This window comes from Poecilia reticulata, chromosome 16 (assembly GCF_904066995.2).
Source record: "Poecilia reticulata chromosome 16, P_reticulata-male-v2, whole genome shotgun sequence".
In the NCBI taxonomy this organism is placed as follows: domain Eukaryota; kingdom Metazoa; phylum Chordata; class Actinopteri; order Cyprinodontiformes; family Poeciliidae; genus Poecilia; species Poecilia reticulata.
In genome coordinates, this window is record NC_088845.1 from 3,914,455 (window position 1) to 3,942,420 (window position 27,966).

At 36.7% G+C, this 27,966-nt stretch overlaps 2 protein-coding genes across 3 annotated transcripts; one reads left to right on the top strand and one right to left on the bottom strand.

Annotated features, from left to right (window-relative positions):
• Positions 1-979: 979 nt before the first annotated feature.
• On the bottom strand, positions 980-4,949 carry hapln2 (hyaluronan and proteoglycan link protein 2). 2 transcript variants are annotated; one of them, XM_008430822.3, is made up of 6 exons: positions 4,571-4,949; positions 4,288-4,393; positions 3,357-3,722; positions 3,061-3,177; positions 2,787-2,969; positions 980-2,259 (listed from the first exon to the last, which is right to left on the bottom strand). In XM_008430822.3, exons 2-6 carry the CDS (start codon positions 4,379-4,381, stop codon positions 1,982-1,984), a joined length of 1,038 nt encoding a protein of 345 aa, XP_008429044.1. In that variant the 5' UTR covers positions 4,382-4,393; positions 4,571-4,949; the 3' UTR covers positions 980-1,981. The 2 variants fall into 2 exon arrangements, with proteins under 2 accessions (XP_008429044.1, XP_008429043.1); XM_008430821.3 differs by having other exon boundaries at positions 4,288-4,412; positions 4,571-4,948.
• A 10,247-nt stretch (positions 4,950-15,196) lies between these two features.
• rhbg (Rh family B glycoprotein) lies at positions 15,197-26,158 on the top strand. The gene is made up of 10 exons (XM_008430823.3): positions 15,197-15,605; positions 20,146-20,332; positions 20,765-20,915; positions 21,030-21,177; positions 21,944-22,110; positions 23,192-23,329; positions 23,487-23,620; positions 23,779-23,900; positions 24,326-24,399; positions 25,406-26,158. Exons 1-10 carry the CDS (start codon positions 15,371-15,373, stop codon positions 25,478-25,480), a joined length of 1,431 nt encoding a protein of 476 aa, XP_008429045.1. The 5' UTR covers positions 15,197-15,370; the 3' UTR covers positions 25,481-26,158.
• Positions 26,159-27,966: the final 1,808 nt, after the last annotated feature.

A 27,966-nucleotide genomic window follows, 5' to 3' on the forward strand; every position in this document is an offset into this window, starting at 1 on the left:
TGACTCACATCTCTTCTAGCATTCTCTCTATAGGTTTCTGTAGGCACCACTTATGTTTTTTTTTCTCATAGGAATTGAAGGCATGTGTTTATTTTCACGCTGTAGCTTTAGATAGCTCAACCATGTTTTATTCCGGTGGACGTTCTGAAGAACTGATGCATATCAGGCCAGTAGGAGTTATCTCTATGTCTGGATAACAGACTGTATTCTGACTAATGTTTGCTTTGTGTTTGAATTTGCCAACATGGTTACCTGATCCAGAAACCTGGCCTGTCAGATTAAGTTCACAATGTCAAACTCATGCTGGTCACCACACCTGAAGGAAACTACGACTGCTCCATTAAACTCCAGATCTGGCAACGCAACTGTTCCTCTGCTGCAGGGAATAATGGGCATAATGACAAAGCTAGATGATTCAATAAATCATTGATTTTTAAAATGTAATGCAATTTGTTTAGATAAAAGTACCAACAGTACTGGACAGTAGTGAACCATGTGATTGTTCTTTCAAACTTTGACTCTTCTCGTCTTTTGGTGCTTTTTAAATTCTGCTTTCCTTCAGACTTTATAGTGTCTTCTTTTAACCTTTTATCTCACTAATATGGAGGATCAGCCTTCTGTTCTTTATTCACTTGCAGTGATATAATTCCTCTTACGTTTCTCTAGGGTTGCAGAGTTCTGACTAAATTGGGACAACTTTTCCTCACTTCGAAAAAGCACATATTCTGAATCAGATGCAAATATTGCTCACATGATTATTTTCTTCATGTTAGAGAAATGCTGTAAAACATCAATAATAAAGATCATGTTGAATGTTTGTTTAATTAATGAAAGGACAATGAAGTCTACATAAAAGCAATGAAAAGGCAATAATTTTATAACATAACTGGAATTTATACTTTTAAGAGCGTTATACTGTTGATTTTAACTCTATGAAAATGATTAAAATTGCTGTGAAGAAATAAACATGTGGTCCCCATTTATCACCAAGCAGCAAATACTTTATTGCCTATAAATAGAGAATGAGATAAAATTGTTTCTCTTGGATGGATTAATGAAGCTTTAGATGTTAGAAATCAGACATTCAGGGCAACACCTGTCACATTTGAATGCAGAAACAACAGGAGGGGTTACATTGAAACTGTTTAATCTCATTTGTAACCAACTGGTTTTGCAAGTGAAACTTTTATATTCTCTCTAAAGTAATGTGAATTTCTGCTTAACTGTAAATGTTAACTTAATTCATCTGCAGCATTTAGAAGAGTTCCCAGTAAATGTTAGTCAAGTCAGAGTTTAGCTCCTGCACTTTGCACCTGGATCAATGTGAATTTGACAGTTACATAGTTTGATCCAATTACAGTGAAGAATGTTACCACCAGATGATGCCAGTCAGCCATTTGTGACAAACTGTGGACTATATCTTGTCTTGATTGAGAACTTTTGTGCACGAAATGACACCTGGATCAAGTTAAGTCGTTTTTCATATTACTTAAAAAAAAAAAAATCACACAGATGTATGAACCTGCCAAAACTAATGCAAGGATTCACACCAAGTCAGAGAAATATGCTGAATGTCACCCGGAATCCAATCCAATTTTTTACCTAGATAGTTGTACAAAATCCTGCTAAATATTAGAATAATTAAAATAACATTTTATTGTGGCAAACACCAAAGAGCTTGTGACCCTAAGTAGAAGCAATTCTAAGGTTAACTTATTGACAGTTGTTGTTTGTTGTAAGTTTATTCATCCTTTAATAAGCTCACAGGAAGCAAGACAGAAACATTACATGCATGAATCACCAGCTGGTTTCCGCATCAGTGAAGAAGTTGTTATAAGCTGAGTTGATTGTTCATCTGTACTGTTAAATGTTTCATTTCCTCAACAGCGTCTGTCACCTTTAAAACCTCCATTGTTTGCCACCATTCTCAAGCTTGGATGCCAAGTTCTTCTTACACTGATTTTGTCTTTTATAACAGTTGTTATCTGTAACAATATGCTCCATAAAGGTGAGTTGTTTTGCTGGGGAATCCAAATGTGCGGACGCCTGCTTCTTGGACGCCTCCACAGCGTTTCCTGGGGCTGGCGATGGGAAAGCGTACGCTGCCGTCTTTCAGCCAGCCACCATTACACTGGTCGTATTTCTGGAAACGCCAGGCGGCATAAAGCTGGCCGACCAAAGCCAACGCTGATCCCTGACGTTTGCAGGCGTGAACTGCCTGATCGTAGGAGAAAGATCCGGTTATGTAGAAGACAGAGCCTGTCACCAAGAAACAGACACAAAAACACAGATTGAATTCTGCTCAAAATTAAAAAAATATGTGAATACTTTTATTTTGACTTTCGTTATTTCATGCTCATTGTTTTCCACTAGTGAACGTTTCCCCTAATTTATTAGCTGCTTATTAAACGTTCAGCTATAGAATTGGATACATTTTTCAGTTAAATAATAATCTTTGGATTGGTTTGTGTCTTGACGGTACTATAAAAATAAACTAGACAACACACAGAACAAGCCATCATTTAACTGGTTTGCAATAACTTGCAGAATTTGGCTTCTTTTGTTGTTAAGCTCAGACTTGAAGTAACAACCAACCTTTCAAAACCCACCATGTTCATCACACAGCTGCAAGGAAGCATGGGTTACGTTGGTAATTGTTCAAATGTTAATTTGGACGTTAACACTGAATTTGTTTTGTTTCACAATTATTATTACATCAAATGCTAGCTTATCTCCCCTTGAAGATATTGGGGTAGTCAGGACAAAAGTTTTGTTTTCCAGCTCACCAGGTATCTGGGATGTGAAGCAGAAAGCATCAAACCGATCATGGTTCTTATTTTTTGGCCCATAACTGCGAATGCCTGCAGGCAAGTTTCCTCCACAGACGGGTCGAGGATGAACGATTGGATAATGGACTGTTCCATCATGAATCCAACCTGCATTGCACCAGTCCAACCCCTCCGTCCACGCTGCCAGAAGAAGTGGGTTATTGGTTCAAAGCCAAACAGCACAAACACTGCTTACATGAGGGTAAGAAATGTTTTGGGTTAATGGTAATACCTCTGTAAAGCTGGCTGTAGGAGGCTAGCATGCCATCTTGCTCAGCACAAGCCAGCTTGGCTTCAGGGAAGTTGAATTTGTAGCGTCCCTGCTGACTTTGATATGGGAAAACCACACCTAGAAACGAAGCCCCTGTTTATGTTTCCTGAGCCCTGATAAAAACACTCCCTCCATGCAGGTAGAAAGTGCATTTCAAGACATTTGAATCCCATTGCACTAAAGGTAAAACTATCGTCAAATGCAGAAAGAAAAACTTTTAACATTATCAACAAATACTGGTAGTAGTGGTTAGTTACCTTCGATCTTCAAAGTGATGACAATGTTCTCATCCTCAATGCCGTTTATCAGCTCACACTGATACCTGCCATCGTCTCCCAGCTCAAGATGGCTGAGCAGCAGGGAGGCGTCCATGGTGTGAGCCCTCAGCAGAGAAGCCCGCCGTCCAAGAGGCCCATATGGCTTAAAAGCATTAGCATTTGATATCATTATGATATTCTGCTGTCCTAAATGCTCAGGGTCCAGCTTTGTCCATTTAATCTTGTAGTGGTTTGGTTTGATTCGGAGGATGCATGGCAGCGTAACGTTATCTCCTCTTCGGCCGGCCACCTCTACCTGCACAGGAGGCTCGAGGAGATACTGAAGCTTCTTTGGTGTTGATGGTTCTGTGGGGAAAATAACTCAGTCCTAAATATAGGCATTAGGTTCAAAAATATTTTATTTTGTGTATTTAGCCAATGAAAAACATTTAGGACATGACGTTATTCCATTATTCCTTTTATCATTTAACTGTTAACTCAGTTTTGCACAACTTTTATTGTAACTTTTCACAATTCTTGTATTTTTTCTATGTACTCCATGTTATGTAAGGCAAAATTAATTTTTGTCTACTGCGCAATTTTGTGACAAAAATTTTAAGAAACAAATCACTAAATTAATTAAACTCTTACTTCTTAAAAATGTGTTTTCCCTCAGATAGATTTGTCAAAGTGTTTGTTGTCTGATTAACCCAAAGTAACGGTTAATATGAATGTCTTACAGGTTCAATACACATTTCAAATGAAAAAGCCGTCATATTACACAAGAGAAGACTTAAAAGTTTGATAATATTTCAGTTAAACTCAGACCTGATAATAATGTATGACGTTCTGTTACATCACAGCATTAAATTTGACATAATCGGACACAGTCTGAAGTAAGAGTGGTGATGAAATAAATAAAAAACTGTACCTGCTCTGTGGGGGTTATATGAAGCTGCAGACTGGATAAAGCAGCTTAATGTTATAACAAGAATCCCAGGAAAATTCCCTCTTATGGGTGTCATTTCTCTCAGCTCCTGCAGTTCACAAGAAAGCCTGTTAAATAGATTGAAATTTAATTACACATCATTTCTATTAGGAGTGGTTGAATAAACATTGAATCCAGACTGATTCAATTTAGACATTTCTTATTTTTAACAATCAAGAATTCTATCAACTAATTTTCTTTAAGTTATAAAGAAAATTGTACAAACCTGTATTCTTGATTTGGTGTCCGATTGCCCAGTCAGCCCCCAGTGCTGTCCGACATGACAGTGATAAACGTGTCCAATTCAAAATAATTGGAATATTCTTAACCTATTCCATTCAGTCCATTCCTTATTTCCGCTGTCTGCTTAGTCCAAATGCTGAATGTTCATCTGTCTTTAACTCTCACTTCCGTCCCCTTCTTTCCTGTCTCTGGTCATAAGCTCCTCTCTGTGATTAACAATGTGTAAACAGGACTGTTGTCCTCTCTGCTCCAGATGTTAATGACCAAATGACGGTCTGACATTCATAAGCTTTCTTTCTGTGTCTTGTTGTCTAGGAAAAGTGACAAGAGTTCAAGCAGAAAACTGTCTAACTAACGGAAAAGACAAAACGGGCCCTAAATCTATGACAAACTGTGGGGAAATTGCAGTAAATGATTTCAGGCAAACTACTAAAGGTAAAACTGAATTTTTAATTGATTTATCCATGAGGGGAAAGTGATTGGACTCTCAATTTTTGAATTTTTTTTGAAACAGCGAATATGCTACACATAACCAGCTTTTTGAGCTATAAGCATTTCAGTATTTGAATGCATAAAAGCAGAAAACAATGTACATATCCTGAGTAGCCAGTTTGATAGAAAAGCAAAACAGTGTAAAAGGCAAAGCACTGCTTTTCTTTTCAGTGAGTTAGCTAATTTGACCAGAAATGCTCTATAACTCCTGTTTTCAATACTTTTCAGACATGAAATCATTGGTGATGTATTAACTCTTTGCTCCATTTCTTGTGTTAACTCATTGAATCTTGCAGAAACTGTCCAATATAAACATAGCAATGGTTAAGACTCTCAGAAAAAAAGAAGCTATTGCTGGACATTAGGTGGAACAGATTGTGTTGATTCAGGACTGTGAAACAGAACACATACTGAAAATCATCTTTTATGACAGATTCACACAGATGCATGTGTTGGAACACAAATCCCAATGACTAAGATTACACATTTTGCATCCACAGTTCTGTAACACTACACCATGCATATGTGCAATAGCTAATTCTTTAGCAGTAGAGCAGAAACTAGGCAGAAAGGGAAGAATAAATGACCAAGGAATACACCACTACAATGTGCATTTAGCCATGTTTGTTTTTGTCCTCCTTGGTTTGAGGCATAGCTGGAGAAGATGCTCTGTCGGATCTGGTTTCCGCTGCCTCTATTCCCTCCAGACACAAAGGCGCCATTATGAGAATCACCCCTTCAGTGCAGGAGCAGCAGGCGGTGAACATGCAAAAAAAAAAAAAAAAAGATGCAATAATAGGATTCCTCTGTTTTTGCTGCTGATGCTTCTCCATTGTGCCTCATTATCAATGGGACTCTTTCTTGTCCTCCAATTAGTATTCAGACAAACACCTCTTGGTGACAGTGGCCAACTGCTCCAAGAAGGACTCTGAGATAAATCCAACCTTTTACTTTTCAATCACAATTTTCTTCAGAGGACTAACCCTAATTATCCTGAATGGCATGACTGGTTTGGAGGTGTAAGATTTAATTAATAATTTTGTTTTATGACCTCAGCAGCTGTAATTAGATTCCATAAATGATAGTAAAGTGTTTGCAACACAACCAGGAGATTTAAAAAAACAAAAACAAAAAAAAAAACAGGGTTAATAAATAGAAATTCAAACTCACAGCTTTCTAAACTCTGATGCAATGTACAGTTTTAGATTTTCATGAAAAAAAATTAAACAGCAAACAGAGTTTGTTTCTTGATCATTTTCACGCTGTCAAAAATTATGTTTGACTTAAAGGGAAAATTATGTATTGTGTTAAACAACACAATACTTGTGTTGTTTAAAACTATTAGACTGCAGAATAATAATAGAGCTTCTGGTTTGATGTTTTATGTTCTCAAGAGTGTATTGCTACCTTATTGGTTTAAAACATGTTTTTTTCATGGACAGGCAGCAGAAACATTGCCCTCTACTGTTCACCTTATGGTGAACAGACAAGCCAGTGTAACTTTTCTAACATTTTATGCCCAATTTTTTAAAGTCTCTGATTTATTTCCAGTGTCATTCCCAGTTAAAAATGTACATGTAAGATTGATTTGAGATACATAAATTGTCATATAAAAGGAAAAAAAAGACTGATTTCTGAATGCATTTTTGTTGAATCCATTACTTGTGCAGTTGGTTTCATTTCCATCAGCTCTCTGCAGCAGCTTTTGGTTCTCAGCGATGTATTTCAGCCTGCAGGCAAATTCTCCCTCTGACTTTGTGACATTTCATTTCAGTGTTATTGATGACTATGTTGTTTTTCTGAAAGTCACTGGTGATGCAGGTGCTTCATCAAAACGCCTGTGACACTGGAATCAAGCTTCCCTTACTCTCCAATTATGGTTTCAAATTCAAAGTTTGTTGCACGTGGAATAGATAAAAGGTGCTGTGATACATCAGTCCATCCTAACTAATCGCTGACTGACTGAACGTCCCATTTTCAAGTAGATGACTGATGCTGATACGAGAGCAGGTTTCCCCGCCTTCAGCCCTGATGTAGCATCAGCCTCCACAGTGGTGGTGCATCAGTGCGTGACTGTGTTGACAAAACCCTGTGACAAGTGGTGGGGTCATAAACTCACCACATGACTTGAAGAAAGAACATCTTGACAACTCTGAATGGCCCTTCTTCCTCTTGTGGAAACATGAAACCCCTAAAACCTTTTAAACATTCCAACAAATTCTCCTGAGGATTTCACCAAAGGTGTTTTAGGTAGAGACAGATTTATTCTGACAGTTTGTGTAGGGCGACCTTCTTATTCAGCAAGCAAATACCTTTATAACTGTTTGAAGCATAAGTTTCTGTTGCTTTTTTATGTAGTTTATCAATGCTTAGAATAAACACCAGTGTAAATATTACAGTAACTGGAATAACATTTAGACAACCCCTGACCTCAAAATTCAATATGGCTGTCATCAGTTTAAAACATTCAGCTAAATGCAGCAATAAATTATTTTAAAAACATTTAAAGTTAAGATGTTTGTGGCACTTAATACTAATTGGTAAAATCAATCATTGCTCTCAAATGAAGCCTTGCTTCTCTCTGACACTCATTGTGGCCATTTTGTGTATTTTTTATATGTCAGACTAGTTTCAAAGGCTCCCTTTGTGTGTTTTTTTTTATTTTTATGTGGTACAGTTTATGTGGTACCTCATGCAGTTTATGTTGGCATAGACATGAAATATGACTCTTCCCAGGTTTGTCTTCCTTCTTTTCCAGGTGTTGTGAAACACCCCATCAAGGAAACCCTTCCAGAAAAGTCTTCACATCGTTTAGGAGCTCACCACTGTTCTTCTTTTAGCTAATCTGTACTGGTTATAACATTTTCGGATATAAAGAAATGGTTTAAATCTACGAGCAAACCAAATCACAAATTAGAGCCTGAAGAAACAACTCATGTTTGACCTGTTGTCCTCTACACAGAGTGATTTACTGATGGGCCTGTTGTTCCTCAGCCAATCACTTTGCTGCTAGCTTAGTTGTGTAACACGTGGATGAAAGTCACACGGGTTGATAGCGATCTAAGTGCAGATACGGGAGAACGATATCTTTATGTTTTGCCCTGTTAGGCCTGCGGCGCTTCTACAATCCTTCTTCTCCAATGAAGGCCTCAACACACAAGAGTAGCAGAACTGTGACAATTTAAGCACCTGTAACTGAACATTAACAATAAACTTTCAAGATGTCATAGCAGTTTTTATCTAAGTCAAATTGAGTCAAGGTAAAAGATAACTATTCCATTTCTTTTGGGTTTTATGTGTTAGTTTTTAAACAATTTCTGGTGCCTAAGCAATTTCTCAAATTAACACTGACTTTATATATCCCACCAAGTCATTATTTAAATACCATAAATGGAGCAGAGATAAGCAAATCAAAGTCAATTTTTTGTCTTTTGTTGGTATAAACAGATTAAACAGCAGTCAGGTGCAACATATAGCAGGGTGGAGCAGCGTGTGGGGTAAAGGTAAAGTGATTACCCCATATGAGGCAGATGTTTGGGATGTGATTTTATATTGCCCTGGAAATACATTCATACCCGTTTCATATCCTCTCACATTCCAAGCGTGAACTTTAATAGCTTTTATGTGATACATTAGCTACGATTTTATTTGTACGGACACAATTCTGTTGTATCTTTTTTAACACAGTGTTTTTATTTCTTTCTTGCTAGAGACCCTGCCTTTGCCATGTCACATCAGTCCTGCCTGGTAAAATTAAGGGAGAAAAACATAAAGCTAAAATAAAATCCATAATAAAGAGTACAGAGTAAAGATCTGATTTTGATGTGTTTGCATCATTAATCCCTTTTCCATAGAATGTTTTTTTTCTGCTTAATTTTTAGAAAGATGTTGTCAGGAAATGCACTAGAACATTAAGCTAAATGTTTCCTTTATGCCTGTGTTGGTGTCATTTTTGGCTGCTTGTTTAAGAACCTTAAGAGTGCAATACTCGTACAACCTCCAGTTTTTCTATCAAACTGTTGCATAACATACAAGTTTAGTCTCGCCTATGTATCTTCTTATCTGGTGCCGCATTTCTTGTGGTCCCTGTGTTGTTACTATAGATGTCGTCCTGCCTCTGATCGGTAGATTGCGATTGTGTTATCACAGGGGCCCTGGAGCCAGCCAGCTGCACTGATGGAGTGACAAGAAACACCAACTACTGTTAAACTATCCGTGGAATCCACACTTGGAGCTTTTTGAAACGTGTGGGCCACAGCCAACATGTCTTCATGCTCCAAAGACAAACTGGTTTCTTGTCTTTCATGCCCTTTTTATGCAACAATGATTTATAGTAACGGCTTCTTTTGATTTAAATTGAATTGTCAACTGTCATGTTGTCTGTCAGAAGTGACAGTGGAAATATATACAAATTGTTCCTATGCAAGAAAGATGACAGATGAATTATTTTTTTATTTTCTTATCCCTTACATTTTTATGAATACATTATTTGATTACTAGTATCAGACAACATATTAGACACAAAACATCTATACATTAAGTTCTAAGCATGTTAGATGTGTGTTATAACAATGTTTACTTTTAAAAAATTATCTCATAATAGGATTGCACTTTTGCAAAGTTTAGAGATCTTGAGTAACAGAAATGAGATAAAAGACAATTTATTGGGGAAAACTGAAATATAGCTTTGAGTAAACTGTACCTTCAGGAGCTGGTGGAAAAGAGAAGCTGCATGCCTGTAATTCTTTAGGTATTCTAGATTTTATATAAATAAAATACCAACCCGACCCCGGATAAGCGGAAGAAAATGGATGGAGGGATGGAAAATCCATCTATCATTACATTTTAAATTACTTTGCTAACTCTAACACCTTCCTCCCATAATCATGTTTACATTCAGCCATTGTTTCAGACAGGTGTTCATTTGAATCTGATAGTGAGTTAATCCAGTGAAAGGTAAGCTGTGAAGGTGGCTAAGATGTGGATTATCCTCTTGTTTTTAGTTAGGGACAATGTATAAGGGTTTATTTCTGCTTTGGTTGAGTTCAAAGTGTTTTTAATGTATTGTCTAAACATTTGAGGTAATACATGGTTAATGCATTGCTTATCTGGCTGAATTTATAGAAAAATCAAAAACATTTAATGATTGTCAGAGACTTAATAAGAGAACACACAAACCTTTAAATTGTTTTCTGATGACAGCAATTTTACCTGAACATTAAAAAATTTGTTACCATAGTCTGAAAGACGTGAGCATTAACTTATCATTCAAAGACCAGAGTATCAGGGAATCCAAAACATTAAAGGAATTAGCAACTATCATCTATCTTGAATGCAACAATGAAAGGACATCCTGCATTTCTACGAGACATCAGGTGTCGACCACGAGTTCCTTCATGTGAGTCTGGAATGACAGGAACTTTTGGCATCCGTTTGGCTTTTGAAAGAAAAAACACCTGTGATCGTAGCCATCAATGATAGATTTAGAGGACTGCTTAGATTGTGTTATAGATAAGGAGGGAAATTACAGCAAAGAAACACTTTACATGCAGAATCATCCTGCATGTGCTACAGATTATGACCCAAAAAAAGTCAGATCTTCTCAATTTCAACATTGTTTTGGGGCTTGAACGCTAATATGCCCTTGCAATACCTGAGTTTTATATTTATATATGGTTATTGCACCAAATGAGGAAGCTATCTTTTTACCAAAATACATAATGCAAATGTATAGATCTTTTTTTTTTATGTATTTTTTTTCAGAGACCTCAGCGACTTTTCTTTGACAGAAAAACATTTCACAAACTGACTTTAAATCAATGAATTAACATTAAAGTCAGTCAGCTTTAAATTAATTTGCAGAATTGATCACTAATAGGTTGTAACTGGTAGATTTTATGCATGTCTGTTCAATATTCACAGGTTTCATTATGAGGCATTAGGGCAGGTGAAGGGTGATTTCATGTAATGTCAAATGGCTTGAACATTGTTGATGCAGGTGTAACCTTTTATAATAACTGCCACTGACGAAAAACCTCATTTTGCCAGAAAAGTCAAGATGAGGCATGTTAAGGTTTCTTCTACATTATTAGTTCAAAGCAGTTGAACAGGTTTCATGTAGCGACATGATCCCTCCTGAATGGACTTTAGGGAATAAATACAGAATTAATTATGCCCTTCCCTTTCATACATAGACTGGGGAAACTGGACACCAAATCAATTCTCCCCATTAAACGGGAGCTTTAGGGTTAAACTAAAAGGATTTGCATGTATAAGTTAGGATATGAATGTTGGTTTAATACACAGTGAAGCAGGATGTAAAGCACCAGGCTGTCGGTTAGCTGAGAAACTGACTTCTTGACAGAAAGTAAAGCAAACAGGAGGATTGAAAAAGGGACTCTTTGTTCCACTTAAATTCATCACATTTCTCTAAACTGTGATTGTTTAAATTCCTCGGAATCATAACAATAGAGGTGTGAGTAACATATCTTATGTTACTTAAGACAGGAGGAGGAGGAGACATAATAAAGCATATTTCAGACATAGGCGCAACAAAAAACCCTCCAGTAAGTAAATACTTAAAGCAAAACACATGTAATATGTTTTACTTACTTTCATTGCTCAATAGGAAGAAACACATTAACAATAAACAGTTTGTTATTTCATTACTTTGGCTGAATCATGATAAACTGCCACCTTAAGCCTTGGAAATCAACGTAGCTAAACTGCTACATTGCTTTCATAGACTTGGCTCCTTTTTCTGTCAAAGGTAGCCAATATTTCAATTACATTTAGCTCTAACTCTTACTTTAATAGGAAGAATTTGAAACTGGAGGGAGCGACTGAGCGTTAGCACTAGCCGACAGCTCAGTATGGGAGCCGAGAGCAGAGGGGCTACTGCAGCTGACAGTAAAAAAAATAAAGTATGCCTTTATTTCTTTTCTTATTGTCCTCAACGTAGAGCCTTTAAAACCACAAAATAAAATCTGAATATTTTTCTAGAAAACTCTGGTGCTGACCTTAGTTACGATACTTCCCAGATATTCAATTTCCACATATTTAAAGGTTCTCAGTCATCTAGGACATGAAAAAACCATCAAAAATAAAAGTTTAAAACAACTTAAGTTATTATTTTAATAACACATGATTTGTATTGAAAACAACTGCAATAAATCAATATTTATGAGGAATTTTATTAAGTGGAGTTACTTATTAAAACTTGTTTTTATTTAGACCCTTACGTTTATGTAAAGGCAGAGATTTGTAGCAGAGATTAGATCTGTGACTGAACCAAACTCATATCTAAGCAACATTTGAATCTTAGTTTGACTTCTACAGGTCTCAACAGGTTTACTGAGAAAAACACTTTTGTTATTCAGTGCTGCTTACTTGTCATTTTTGATGGTGCAGCTTGAACACACAAAATGTTTCTAGGATTTACATAGGGAATGGTTGTTTTGCTCATTCACTTATTTGGTTCTGAATTCGATCTCCCACCCTCCCATTTGTTTAGATACTTCCAGATAAGAGCCTGTGCAAAATCCTTATTTCCCAACTTCCCTCACCGGCCACCTGAGCAGTCGTGGGGCGAACGTTTACAACTTAACCCCCTGCAAAGGTCTTTAATTTCAAAGACTTATAACTCGATTCAATCATATGATGTCTTTTTAACAATGAACACCAAGAGAGCGTGGGCGCGTGAACTGGGGCTGGTTTTTGATGATCATTGGTGGGAGGCTGTCCTGACAGCCATTCACAAAACTTCTATATGTGCCCGCCTGAGCTTGATACAGTTCAAAGTGATATTCAGATGTCATTATTCAAAAACCAGGCTGGCACAGATCTACCCAAATGTGGTAGACGTTTGCGATCACTGTGGAAGTTCACCCTGCAATCTTGCACATATGTTTTTCTCATGCTCAGCCCTCACAAATTTCTGTCAAATTTACTTTCACACCATGACTGTTGTACTTTTGAGAACTATTGACACTTCAGCTCATACTGGTATCTTTGGTCTCCGGGAGCAATATAATCAATACTCCGCAAGAGAGTTGGAGGTGATTGGTTTTACATCTATGATCTCTAGGCGCCATCTTCTCTGTAACTGGAAATCAACTAGAGCTCCATCCAGCACAATGTGGATAAATGAGGTCAGGTCCCTGTTGAAAGTCGAGAAAATTAGATATGCAAAAACTGGAAACTTGAACAAATTCTACTCTAAATGGCAACCATTTATTGAGTTTGTCACTTCAATGTAGAAATATAAATCCCCCAGCTTTTCCTTCTTTCCCTTTCTTTCTTTCTTTTTTTCTTGTTTTTTTCGTTTTTCTTCTTTTCTTTTCGGAAGTGCACATGTGTGTTTAGGTATAGGCCTATATATGCATGTGTACATGTGTATGTGTTTCTACTATAAATTTCATTTCACTATGTTTTACTACTGGAGGTGTTCTGTATGCGTTCTTTGTTCCTGAAGACATGCATCTTAAAGTCAGTGCTGTAAACAGTTTGTTTAAGCTCAACACTTTTACGCCCTGAAATATGTAAACACCTTTGTTCCATATGCGAAAATATCAATAAACATATGAAAAGAAAAAAATCCCTGTTTATGGTCCCCCTCCAATAATGAGATGGGATCTATGCCCTTGATTTCAGACCAACCCAACCAGCGACTTTGCCAGTAGATGCTGAGCTGCCAGTGTCACTGGTTTGTCACTGGTTTGTCTTTGCTGATCAAAGTTTCCACCCACACCTTGCTACAAAGTGACCTGCACAGTTAATGGTCTGTGCTGTTGTGGCTTCAGTCTGATTCTGCCAGTAAACTGACAAAATTACAGAGAACGCAACATTAGGATCATGATTTCCCAAACTCACTGAAGAGTAAGGAACAGTTTTAATGTTGATGAGAATATTTCCTTCAGGCGGATAAAGGACACATTTGTACTAATTCATTAAGCAATGTGCTGCAATAGAACTTATTTCAACTAAAGATGATGAAGCTGTATCTGAACAAACACAGAACATCCCAAATTACATACTACAACCCAGTCAGAGAGCATGTAATGAAAGCTCTTAAGTTTTTGAAATGCTTAGATCGTGTTTTACAAGTTTGAACAAAAAGCATTAGGAGAAAATCTGAGATTTGGGTGTTAGTTGTAGTGACAGCAACAGTTTAAATAGAAGCAACGCTAAAATGGCCGACCTGTCTGGTGTACCCCAACCCATGATAGCTGTCGCCATTCTGTATAACATTCTGTACCTTTCTACTTCAGTATCTTTCCTTCTGCAAACCTCTCTTTTGCTGAATTAGGGAGAGAAATGCTCAAATCTCACATATATTCAAATTTATTGCATATTATTTTCTTAAGACTTCATATTGTAACCTGTTCCTATTGTCTATGGTTCTTATTACCTCATGATGTAGTCAAATTTGAATAAATATGAGATATTATGACTTCTGATCAGACTAAAATAAATCTGATAACTTCATACTAATACAATATTTAAGTAATATTGAATCAACTCAATCACCACTCCTTAAAGAAAGTTACAGAAACAGATGTAAATTCAAAATAGTGCTTCACTTACAAAGCAACATATCTGTCAGTCTGTAAATGAAGCCACCTCTATTATTGTAGTCAGCTTTTAGTCACCATGTGTCTCAGTGTTGCTATAATCACAGAGAATAACTTAGCACCCATTGCCAGTCTTGACAATCATAAACGGTTCCTAATAATAATCATGTAAAATGCACATTTTGATTGGGAATCCTGAGCAAGAGCCATAAAATGTGTTGCTTGGAATTTATGGAAAAACACAAAGCAGTAAAGTCAAAGGAAAATTATGCATAGTTTTCTTTTTTCTTTTTTTAAAATAAAATTTTAAATCTACAAAGTTATCTGGAACGTTCAAAATGGATTTTTTTTCACAATCAGCCCCATCTATTTTTTGTGTTTTTGTGAGCTACTAGCTGAAATGTGGTCACCATTCCTAAACCTGTCCCATCAAAAGTATAATTAACAAACTGAAGGTGAGTTTAGACACCTTGTCACAGGGGGCGGGACTAACTTTGTCTCCACCTAACTTGGCCTGGTAGGTGTGACCCAGCTTAACAAAATCACATGTGAAGCTCTTGTGTTTGTCTGTGAGCTTCTTCTTCCACCCTCACACACACAAACTCCCCAAGCTTTTGGTGTCTACACCGTGGACGCCCCAGCCCAACTTTCTGCCCTGGATCTTTGGAATTGAACAAGCCTCTCCAAGCCTCTGCTCCGCATCTGACTTGCAAGGAAACATGACAGACTCATCTACCAACATGCGGCTGAAGCTGCCAATTACCTGCTTCATCCTGGAAATCATTCTCATCATCCTCTTTGGTGTTCTAGTGGTGTACGACCATGACACAGACGCAAAAGCTTTTAACAAGAATATGAAAATGAATAACTCCACAGGGGGTGGGCACAACGGACATGGTTCTGGAACATCTGATGATACCGACTATAGGAATGACTTCTACTACCGTTATCCAAGTAAGTTTTCTGTAGATCAGGTGTCAAAAGGTGTGTCTGCGTGTTTCAGCAATCCAGTATCAGAATTGATGGGAAAAAATGCATGCAAATTTTGAAAAAAATGTTTGAATATTTAAAATCTTCTCAGGGTTGTCATTTTTTGTTTGTTTTAATGGTGGGGTTGTTTACTTTTCCAACAAACCTCAAATACAAAATAGTGATTCTTTTTTTAGATGAGACTAAAAGCAAAATCTAAAAATCCATTACATGAAAGGGGGAGGTTTAGCTGCTTATCCCTGAAAGACCTAGACATAGAAAAATGGATATAAAAATATGTATTTTTATTTTTTGTGTTTGTTTTTATCAGGTTTTATGGAAACAACATTGGGTAAATTGCATAGCAGAATTTCCCATAGACTATTGACAGTAAATTACTAGAATAACATGGAAACAATATTTGCATCTCAATGAAAACTCCTGAATGTTTCATTGATTGCCTCTGATCTGCACAAATTCATCACATCAGCCAGATATGCCAGTTCTCACACATACTTTGAAGCCCTGTGGATTTAGCTTTCCTCTCATACATTGTTTGAGATTCCCAAAACAAATTTAGGACACTGGGTGTGGGGCAAAGTGTTACATTTCACTGGTGGCACCACTTTGTGCTGCCTAGCCAACATGTTGTGCTCTGATTATCATTCTAAAAGGGATGCTGAGGGTCTCAAAGGGGCTGTCTGCTCTTCAGTCAGACCTTGAAATGATCAGACATTTCATCTATTCCACAAAATGCCAATATTATCCTTCAAAATTTCAACCTTATACAAAGAACTGGGGTAAATAATAGAATATAACAACTTATATGTAAAAATTCTTACTAATCATTGCAGGTAATAACATTTGATACACCAGTGCACTACTTTTTTATTTTTTATTTGTGATAAAAGTAATGCAAATGAAAAGTGCAAAGTAAATATAAACATATGGGGTGTGCAAACTGGAGAGTATGAGGGTACTCTTTGTGACAGCTATTAGCCAGGTGTGTGACTTTCAGCCAATAATGGAAATATCAACCAAAACTTTTGTAAGACATTTTCAGTTTATCTTTTTTGGACTGGAACAGTGAATCTCAGGTGTTCTTGCTCAGCTAACATTTTTCAAGTTGTCATAGTTCTTGACCCTGTGGGAGGAATTTTTATGCAAATTTCCTTTCTGATAGCATTCCAAGACTGAACTAGAAAATTCCTGAGGACATTTAACCGGGGCCTGCATAAGTGTGCCCGTCCGTTGGAACCCAGCGTTCTGATGCTAAAAATTAGCATCAATGCTAAATAAAAGCTGCAATTTACTCTACAGGATGTGGAGAGTCTCAAGCATGTTGAGTAACATGTACTTATGCCATTCTGTATGTTCAAATTAGTGTATAAGCTAAAATTAGCCAAAATGCTAATGTTAGCCTAAATGCTGGCAGTAGCATGTGCAACATCACTAACATGTTGTTTTAATTTGACTTGCTTCATTCAGTATACTAAATATGTCTAATTAATAAGCAAGGCAGTCACTGCTCTTTCATATGTAATGCTAATGGCAGGTCCCAACAATACGGATCAAGCTCTATGTCTGGGTAAAATTTTGTTTTCCAGTTTTTGAAATATATAGCAAGGCAGTCTAAAAAAGGAGTGTTTTTATTCTGTAAATTCATCCATGATTAATATAATCTACTTACACAGCAAACAGAAAATAGTAAAACAGACAATAATACATTGTGATAAATTTGTTTGACTTTAATATTTATCTATTCAATAATATTTTTCAGCTTTTTAGCTTTGTTTTTTTTTAGCAGGAAATATCATCAGAACATCACGTCAAAGTGTTTTTTTTTTCACATAAAGAAATATTCCTATTTCCAATCATGCTGTTATGCATTCTCCACATGCAAAAGTTTGATTCTCTTTTTTATGTACTAATGCAAAAGAACATAACCAATATTTCCTTAACAAAGGTCGATTTTAAAATGCAATAATGATTTACTACTGAGTCTGGGAGGCGTTTACCTTCAGTCATCTCTCTCATTCGTGAGGGCGGAGCTTCAAGCTAGAGCAAAGAATGATGGGAATTTTTAAAGACTAAACCCTCTTCTTACATAATAACCTTTAACATATTCCCCCAGAAGCAGGTTGCTATAGAATCTCCTCTAACTTCTCCCTTTCAGTCACTGCAATGTGGACATTTGACGTCGTTATGAAGCAACATGTCAGTTGTGACTTTCTAGGAATGCCACACCTTTGTTTGATGAATCCAAACTTATCAAACAGGAGGTACCTCTATTTTTGCTTCATAAAGTTTGCTATGCAGCAGTAGCATCAACAGCTGCTGTAAAATTTCCATTGCATTGTGTAGCACATAATGAAAGATGTATTTAAGGGCAAACATTGCTGTTTTGATAACTCTGACTGAGCAGTATCATTGTCTAAAGTTTATCTCTAAACAACAGAAGGTCAGTCAGAGAGTTAAGCTCAAAACAAAGTGAATGAAAGGCAGTGAAAAAAGATTCTTACTCTCATTTTTTGATTGTATTCAGGAGTGATCTACCTTAAATCACTTTGACTTCTACTTAGCACTAAAAAAACAAATACAGATTACATTCCTTAAAAAGAGATTTCCTTTGCATCAAGTCTGACAGAAAACACTTCGTTTTCTCCCACTGACTGACTTCTGCATAGACACACATGACCTCATTTGACATAACTGACAAGTATTTCATCCTAAATAACAAAACAAAACAAAAAGATGCTGTTAGCTTTATGCAACATGTGTCCATCAAACAAATTCTGTATGAATTTCTCTTTACCTTTTGCAGCACTGACACAATATTAGGACACAGTTCAAAGACTTAAAGGAACATAAACAGTTTTATGAATTGCCGTGTCTCCACAGAAGGTTAAAAAATAAGGCGGACAGTCAGGTCCAACCCACTTTACAGTGTTTAACCTGACACCTTTTTGTCACAGAAGTTGGAAATGAAGATCACCGTCATGGCTCAGAGATATTTGTACAGAGGCTTCATCCGGTATCCGTATCATATGCTGGGAGAAAGGAAAAACGGCGATGTATAGTCAACAGAAACAGGTTCAGACAGGTTTCATGCTCTGCAGTGTGGAACCCCTATACTATCTGGAAAGTAAATATTTCATAAGAACCAGTTTAACATCCAGCTTACATCAACCAAAGCAAAAAAACAAACAAAAAAAAAACAAAAGGACTTACAACTAACACTAATAGTGTAAAAGTATAATAGTATAGAAAAAAAGTTGAATGAGGGGAAATTAATTCATTTTAACAGACATTATATCATGTGTTCGTACCCAAACATGCACATTGTATGTGTTTTTGCATAAGGTGTGTATGACTGTATGTTCTCTAAGTTTCTTTTAGGACTGAAGGTTTGGTGTAGTGAAAAACATTTCACACACTTTCTCTGGTGGAACAATTCACCTGATAGCAGCTGTGCAGTTATGAAAGATATTGTTGACTTCAGTAGTTTCACCCAAACAGGAAGACAAGCTGCTTACCACTTACAAATAGATACAACAGTTAGTCAAGAGTTGCTTTTTTACTTAACCAGTTGCATACACATGGATACTTGAAAATGTGCCAGTAACACTTAGTATTCAGCTACATAAGTACTTCTGATTCTTAATTTGTGTTTTCTATGTCAGGTATTTAAGTTTTCCTCGCATTTAACAGACATGATCAAAGCAAAACAGCGAGAAGGGAAGCAAATCTCAACGTTTAAAATTCATATCAGTTGGCAGCGTAAAGCAGTTCTGTGTTCTGACCTTCATATCAACGCTCCTTATTGCGTTGATATGAAGGTTTCCATCTGGGCCACTGGGAACTGTGTGAATCTAGGCCAAAATACCAACAGGGATGCTGGAAAGAGCTCTGCTTGGTCAAGCCAATTAACAGTTACCATAACGACAGCACTCACAGCACAGAGCAATGTTATGAATGGCAGTTAATGAGCGATGTTCACAAACTGTGTGAATCAGGACAGGAAACAAGTTGATAGGGTTCGTTTTGAAAACGGGTCACCAACCATTTCTCAGACCCGTAAGTGCATTTATTTTCTTCATGCTTTTGCATAATAAGTTATAAGAGATCATATATAGGCATTGTAAAGCACAAATGAACCACAGCCTGCTGTGAGTCATGTACCTGCTTGCAAGTTACAACTGAACCTGATTTTCCAGGAAGGTTTCTGAAATTGTGCATTGTAAGAACAACTGCTGTCATCAATATGGCTCTAAAGCTCCTGGAACAATCGCTTTGTTCGTGGAAAGAGACTGTTAGTGATTATTGAATGGATTCATCTAAGAGACAACACATTGCTTGACAGCATTGATAAATGAAGTCTGCATGGAGTCATAGTCACACCTTAAGCTCAGCAGCTTATGGTACCACATTTTCAAAAGAAACAACATCTATCATCACTTATATCTAACAAAGCAGCTGCGGCACACGACCTCGTTGACCATTCGCTGTTTTCTGTTTTCTGCAGGTTTCCAGGATGTGCATGTAATGATTTTCATCGGCTTTGGTTTCCTCATGACCTTCCTTCAGCGCTACGGCTTCAGCAGCGTGGGCTTCAACTTCCTCATTGCAGCCCTGTCCCTGCAGTGGGCCACTCTCATGCAAGGCTTCTTCCATGGATTGCATAATGGGAAAATTCACATTGGAGTGGAAAGGTGCAAAATGAAATACAATATGAATACCACCATTATTTAAAACTACTCCTCTTATGTCCTTTTTTACAATGTTCTTCCTTCATTCTTAAATTAGAAGAGAGCATCACCTTCTATCCAAGGGACACTAACTGTACTTGTTCCTCTAAAGTACACAATAATGAAAAATACATTTTCTTAACCCTAGCATTGTCTCATTGTGAGGAGTGACAACAGTGCTTTAACATTACATGTTTATGTTTTTAAGTACACCTCTTTATTACTAGAATCTGGTCATTTTGAAAGTTTAGCACTGAACAGACAGTGTCACACCCCATCAAAGCTGCAGCATTTAAAAATGAGTTATTAGCTTTGAAGAAAAAAAAATCAAGGCTGTTCCTGACTTTATTCCTGTTTCCATACCAAACTGTTAACCTCTGTTTTTTCTGTTTGCAGTATGATCAATGCTGACTTCTGCACTGGCTCTGTGCTGATCTCGTTCGGAGCAGTTTTGGGAAAAACCAGCCCCCTCCAGCTGCTAATTATGGCTGTTTTTGAGGTCACACTGTTTGCCGTCAATGAGTTCATCTTGCTCAGCATTTTAGGAGTGAGTCACCATAAATCAAACTGCTGAAGACTTGTATTAATGATTTATAAACATATTTCATTTTCTCTGCTGACACAATCAAAAATTTGAACTATTCTGTGAATCATGTTTCAGACTAGAGATGCTGGAGGATCCATGACCATCCACACCTTTGGAGCGTACTTTGGCTTGATGGTGACGCGAATCTTGTACCGCCCCAAACTGGAGCAGAGCAAACACAAGAACTCGTCAGTCTACCACTCTGACTTGTTTGCAATGATAGGTAATTCCCGTGCAAGAACAAACATCTACAGGAATTGTTTTCATAGTAAATTACACCCAGACCCATAAGGTTGCAACATGCTTTATGAATATGAGCTGTGTGAAACACTAATGATTTAATCAGAGTTTATACATCTTGTGGTTTCCCCACCTATTTTTTTCATGAATTACAAAGAACAAGACGTTACTGTGTTGCATGCCAGGTAACTATTCTGTGACTTTTAGTATCTTTCAAAAGTATTTGTATCCCTTAAATCCTCTGAAACAAAAATAAAATTAGGTGTTTATTTATTCATTTATTTTTTTCAAAATAAAAATGTTTGGCAGATGTTTGTTTTCAACTCCCTTTACCTTCAAAACAAGAAATAAAATCCATCTTATTTCAGGGTAGTAACTATAAACACCCAGAAGATATAATGGAATGGCTCACATCATGGCTTACTGATCTGCTTGATTGCCCAGAAGAAGCTAAGACCTTCATATTCAATGACCAATCTGCAGTATTATTTGAAATATTAATTTGACAATGCAAATATAAACAGGCAAGTCATGCACTAAGCTGTCTCTGCAGTACCAGTGCTTATTTTCAGCTTGTTAAAAATGTTTAATATCTTTCATTTTACAACTATCCACTGGCTAGAAAATAATATAGAGAAGTTCAAGTGGTGTACTTTGGCAAGCCACAGAGACATTTTAAAGTCTAGTTTTCAATTTCCTTTCACTGCTGCTACATTTAAAGTCTATCTTTACCTTCAATGTAAACACAGGTACCATCTATCTGTGGATGTTCTGGCCCAGCTTCAACTCTGCCGTCACGTCACATGGAGACCCCCAGCACCGTACAGCCATGAACACTTACTACTCCCTGGCTGCCTGCACTCTGTCAACGTACGCCATGTCTGCCCTCACAGCTCACGATGGGAAGCTGGACATGGTAATAATGCATGATTACGTTTCGATTTTCAACTCTTTGTTAATTAAAAAATCTGAAAATCAGATGAAAGACTTGATGAGAATGTTGTCTGTCATTCATCCATATTTGCAGAAGAGTTTTCTAACTAAAAAAATAATTAAGCAAATAAAATAGTGCCAGAAAAGCACTGAGCCAAAAGGAAACAGAAGAAAGATGTGATATCTTAACTTGTTCTTCTTGCGCTTATCAGAGTTTAGAACACATGACTGTTACTCAATACCTGAGAGCCAATGAATGAATGGACTGAAGGTGCACACCTCCTCAAAAAATGCTGATTGGGTCTCAGCCAAATGGCTGGCAGGCTGATCAGATCTTTCTCCAAGATGAGGCTGTAAACCATCACAAGATCAATCCTCTCCACTGATGGTTATCGAGCATGAGAGGAAATTAATTAAATAGGCAGCTTGTTTCTAACATGTCTCAGTCACTTGGCTGTTGAAAACAAATCAAGTCAAGTTTATCTGATAAGCATGTTTCAGCAGCAAGGCAGTTCAAAGTGCTTAGATAAACACCATCATCAAGCAAATACACACTGCTCAAAAAAATAAAGGGAACACTTAAACAACACAATATAACTCCAAGTAAATCAAACTTCTGTGAAATCAAACTGTCCACTAAGGAAGCAACACTGATTGACCCGACGAGGGTCCCTGTTGTCAATCAGTGTTGCTTCCTAAGTGGACAGTTTGATTTCACAGAAGTTTGATTTACTTGGAGTTATATTGTGTTGTTTAAGTGTTCCCTTTATTTTTTTGAGCAGTATACAATGCATCATCATATCCATATCTGGTAGTTCATTTTGCGTTTTGGGAAACTTGTTTTGTGTCAAAAAGGTGAGTATTAAAGTTACAAATCTACCTTGGAAAAAGGAAGGACTCAGTACTTCTAGGTTTTCTGAATTAAAATAAGATTCTTTGTTAAAAATATGGAGAAAATAAAAAAAAAAAATCTTTGCTACTACCAACTCCGTACTTTGCTTCTCAGCTCTGATATATCTTTTTTTGTCCTTTGACCTCAGCATGTGTTTGGTCTCCATGTTTAGGTGCACATTCAAAATGCCGCCCTGGCTGGAGGAGTGGCAGCAGGAACAGCTGGTGAAATGATGCTCACACCATTTGGCTCCATGATCGTTGGGTTTTTGGCAGGAATCATCTCTGTACTTGGCTATAAGTACCTCTCGGTAAGAATAAATTATCATGTTGTTTACAAACCAATTCTTATTTTCAAGACACATGTGAAGGACCTTCTATCAGAGTTTTGAGTTAACTTCATTTAAATTTCGAGTTGTTTCGATTCTTAAAAGCGTCATTCTTTAAATGTCGTTTACTTCCCATCAGCCCATCCTGGAGGAGAAGCTAAAGATCCAGGACACCTGTGGGGTTCACAATCTGCACGGCATGCCCGGCGTCCTGGGGGCCATCGTTGGGGCTGTCACTACTGCCGTGGTCCCGAAGGAAGTATATGGAAATGGGTAAACAATTAATATTTGCTTTCCTTCATGCAACATTAAATCCAATATATATTTTTTATTCAATCATTGCTAGATGATCTCTTTAGCTTGCATCATGATGAAAGAGATCTCCATTTGAACAATCAGCTGACATGTTTTTGTTTCTGTCTGGTTGTAAGTTTGGAAAAGGTTTTTCCTGATGTGGCGAGTGGAGACAGAGAGACAACTTATCAGGCCGGCATGCAGGCTCTTTCTCTTGCAATCACTCTGGGCATTGCCCTTTTTGGAGGACTCATTGTTGGTTAGTAGATGCAGAACCAGTGGCTATTAAACCAGTTCAAGAACATCCAATAATAAAAAAATAACTTTAAAGAACATAGATTATGTGATAACTTTAACAAGGTGCTTCGAGAGGGGAACAAGCTCTTTCTGAATCTGATTTTGTTCATTTTATTTTTTAAGTATTAAGAAATGCAACATATTTAATGTGAAATTAATGTGAAGAAAGATACTTGTTGTCAACTAATATATGCTTTATGGGGAACAAATGAAAGTGCAAGTCTGCATATGTGATTTTTAAAAAGAAATCTCAGGATTTCATCAACTGCAATATATAACTTGATAGCTAACTTTAGAAATATATATATTATCATACATCAAAACATCTTCTGATGAATATTATCTCCTGCCCAGAACTGAAGTAACATCTCTTCCCCTTCCTCTCAGGTTTTATTTTGAAGCTGCCGGTGCTTGGAGCTCCTCGTGACAATGCCTGCTTTGAGGACAGCGTCTACTGGGAGGTCAGTTTGATAAAAGAGGACAGTTAGAGTCAAACTGTGTGAAATGTACAATATATAGAGGGATTTCCATTGAGAACCTGGTGAAGGAGCATTTACATGACTTTTGTTTATTTAGATAAATACCCTTTAATTCTTGGCTGATTCTAAATTAAATGTTTATTCTCAGAAAAACGTACTGCAGTAGGAATTACTGCATAACATCCCTGGTATTCAGCAATTATTCCTCCAAGTATGGACAGATTCAGTCAGCTGCAGAAAAAACATTTTCCATTGCTGCTTATCAAGCTAAAATATCAAATAATTCAATGAAATATAACACTGATTTATAAGATAAAGATATTTGATGTGAGAAAAATCTAAAAAATAAAATAAAATAAAAATTATTTTTGTTCCATTAGAATTGCACAAAAAGTAATTTAATGGGTGATGGCATTGAAGGCTGCTTTTAAGTGCAATCCTTAGTTTTTGTAAAGTTTTGTTTTTTAGTGTTACAAACGTGTTTCAGATGTTTTGGGGTCTGGTCATGTATGATATCTGGCCACCAGGGGGAGCAAATTTACCAATTCTTGCTGGAGGTATTTGCTGCTATTGTCCCACAAGTATATTGTGTGGCATATTAGTTTTACTATAATTTTATGTATTTTTTATTTCCTGGATGCAGATGCATAAATCAGTATTTTCTAGAAGTAGCTACTTAAATCTGTTCTAAGATTTTATTGCCAAAAAGAGACAACATTGTTAAATAACATTTTATTATTTGTTGTGTCCATAGATTTAGTTTTATATGTCTATTCACATTATGTAGTAAAACATTATCAATAAAAAAAAAATACTAAAATAATATCACAGTGCAACAAGATTAGAAAAATGTATTTTCAGCACTTAAGAGTGTAATACTTGGAAATATACATAAAACAAATGATGCACATTATTATAAAGCACGGTGAGAGAGCTCCTGATGTTCAATTTTCAGTAATTCTCAAGTTTTATTATTTTTTATTCTCAGGTACCAGGAGAAGAGCATTTTGAGGAAGAGCTAACTGCTGTGAGGACCGAAGAAACTGAGAAGATCAACAGTTAGACACACAGAACCAACCTGAGGTTTTAACAGCACTTGAAAGCCTACAGGCTACAAAATACTCTTTATACTCCTGCCAGCTGCCAAACAGTTTATACATTTGAAACGTTACCTGTTTTTCAAGTCAACAGAACAGAAATGAATGAGTAAAACCACTAGAGGTCAATCTAGAGCTGCATCTGTGAACACGCTGCACTGATAAAGGATGTTTCCATTTATTAAAAACTGCTTTGTTGTTGTCCATCAAGCACAAATGTGAAATAATTACGTATTTTTACAGTAAGATTAAACCAAAGAGACACTTGAAACCAGATCAATTAATTTAGCTAAATTCCTTTAGTCAAGATTAGATCATTTTAATAGGATTTATTTTAAAGTAGCTCTATGTGTTCTTTGAATTACTGAAAAGATGTAATGCTGTGAGGAAATGCTGTTTAACTGTACATTACATTTGATTACATTAACTCTAGAATTGTATACAATTCTGCCTCATATTAAACCACTTCAGTCTTATTGTTACTTATGTACACTTTCATATTTGTATGATAATCTTTAAATTGATTTCCAAATTGGCTTTAACCTACATGAACATTGTTATCTTGACTGTATTTAGAAGAGCAGACAGACTTTTAAGTACAGTTTTGAATAGTTTTGGGCTACAAATAAAGTTTTCAAAGAGTGTTTTGTGTCATGTGGTATTTAAAATCTAGCAGGAATATATCAGAAAACACTGGAAGTTCAGGAATTTTATCTATTAAAAATTATTGCAACTGTTGGCACTTAATAATATACCAACTATAAGACTCACAGAAATAACTTTGCATTTTGTCCTTGTTTTGAATTGAAGATCAGCTTTCAGTGGACACCTGGTTTAAACCCATCAGTGATATTCAAACTACCATTTTTGGAAAGCTAAAATAAAATCTGGATTGTTTCCACTGTTTACGTTCAGCCGTGTCACAAAAAAAATATTTTCCATCTGCAGATACTGAACTGTTACCAAAAAAAAAAAATCCCAGTAATTATAAAGCAGCAACTCTCTGAGAAGTTAAACTTTTCCACCACGATCTGATTCCCTCAACACTGAGCTCAACCGCTTATACTTTTCTCTTTCAAGTGTGATGCTAATAATGTTGCTACAGGACACATCTTTTAGTGCAGATATGCCAAAATAATAACTTTATTTCCATAACATTATTATTAATAAAACAAAAATAAAATACAAGCAATATATAAAATGTCCTTCCGAACGTCTGTGGCCTTCAGCTGAAGCTCAGCTGTGTTACGAAGCAGAACAAAGATCCAATACAGTCGTGGATGATAAGTAGAGGAAATTCTTTGCCTTCCCCAGGGACAATAAAGAAAAGGCAGAAGTTTGAATTTATTGTTTTTTTTTGTTATTTATAATGTCCTGTCCTATTTGTCACCAGAAGATTGACGAGTTTTTGCAAATCAAACTGAATTTTTGTGGAGAATATTCAGCTTCAAAAGGGTTCATTAAAAATATGTGTTTTTAAAAAAAGTCCAGCAGACCTCCTGCAGGACGACCTGAAAAAGAAGCAAGCAGATGGGGGATTCAGTAAATCTTAAGGGAGAAGTCATGGCATGAATGGTGAGGCTTGATGCTTTGTTGCCCATATCCATCGATCCTGACGTACTGTAGGTCCACACAAAACGGACAGCTCACCTTCTGTTTGGCTACTGGTGTAAATGTGTTCCAGAGACCACTAGGTGGTGCTGGTAGGACAACTAAGACTGCCAGGCCTCATTGTGAAGCTTTTTGAGAAGCAATTTACATGAACATTTAATGGCAATTAACACTGGGAATGAGATTACAGCAAATAGGGATTGACAGAGGGAATATTCTTCTCCTAAAATAAAAAAAGAAAAGTGTTGTTTAAAATGTTACATTCTGCTGACTTGGATGCATTTGCTGTTGTCATTAACAATTTATCTCCTCGTGGTTCTAGTCCTGTTAATCAAGCCATTTGCATATCCTGATGAGCTGCTTGTGCCCTGCAGAATTATTCCTCCCTTTTTAGTTTAATAGAGGGCCCCTTGCAGGCTGCAGGAGCCTCGCCTGACCCCCCACCCAGCGTGGTGATGGCGCCACGGCGTGAACAGGCACTGCAGCCTTTTCCCAGGAACTAAAAGACAGGTGGACAGCTGTTTACTGAATAGGCGCTCATACTGAAGAGCTTAATTGAGCTTCATAGGGCTAATTAAAATGCAAAGAAAAATAATCATGATTATGGTAATTATTTCTAGTGTCCAATATGTCTTCAGGAGATGAGCTTGCTTGGCATCATACCTGCAGAAAAAAATAATTCATTTCTGTTAGGAGCAAAAGTATTAAATGCTGTTGTTTCCATAAGCCGAGACAATGCCATGACATTAAATTAAAGGTTTTCTTCAAGTAAAACCTGCCCCAATATACTATGCTAAACCAAACAGGAAAAATATGAAAGCCTTGGAATATTTTCTGAGCA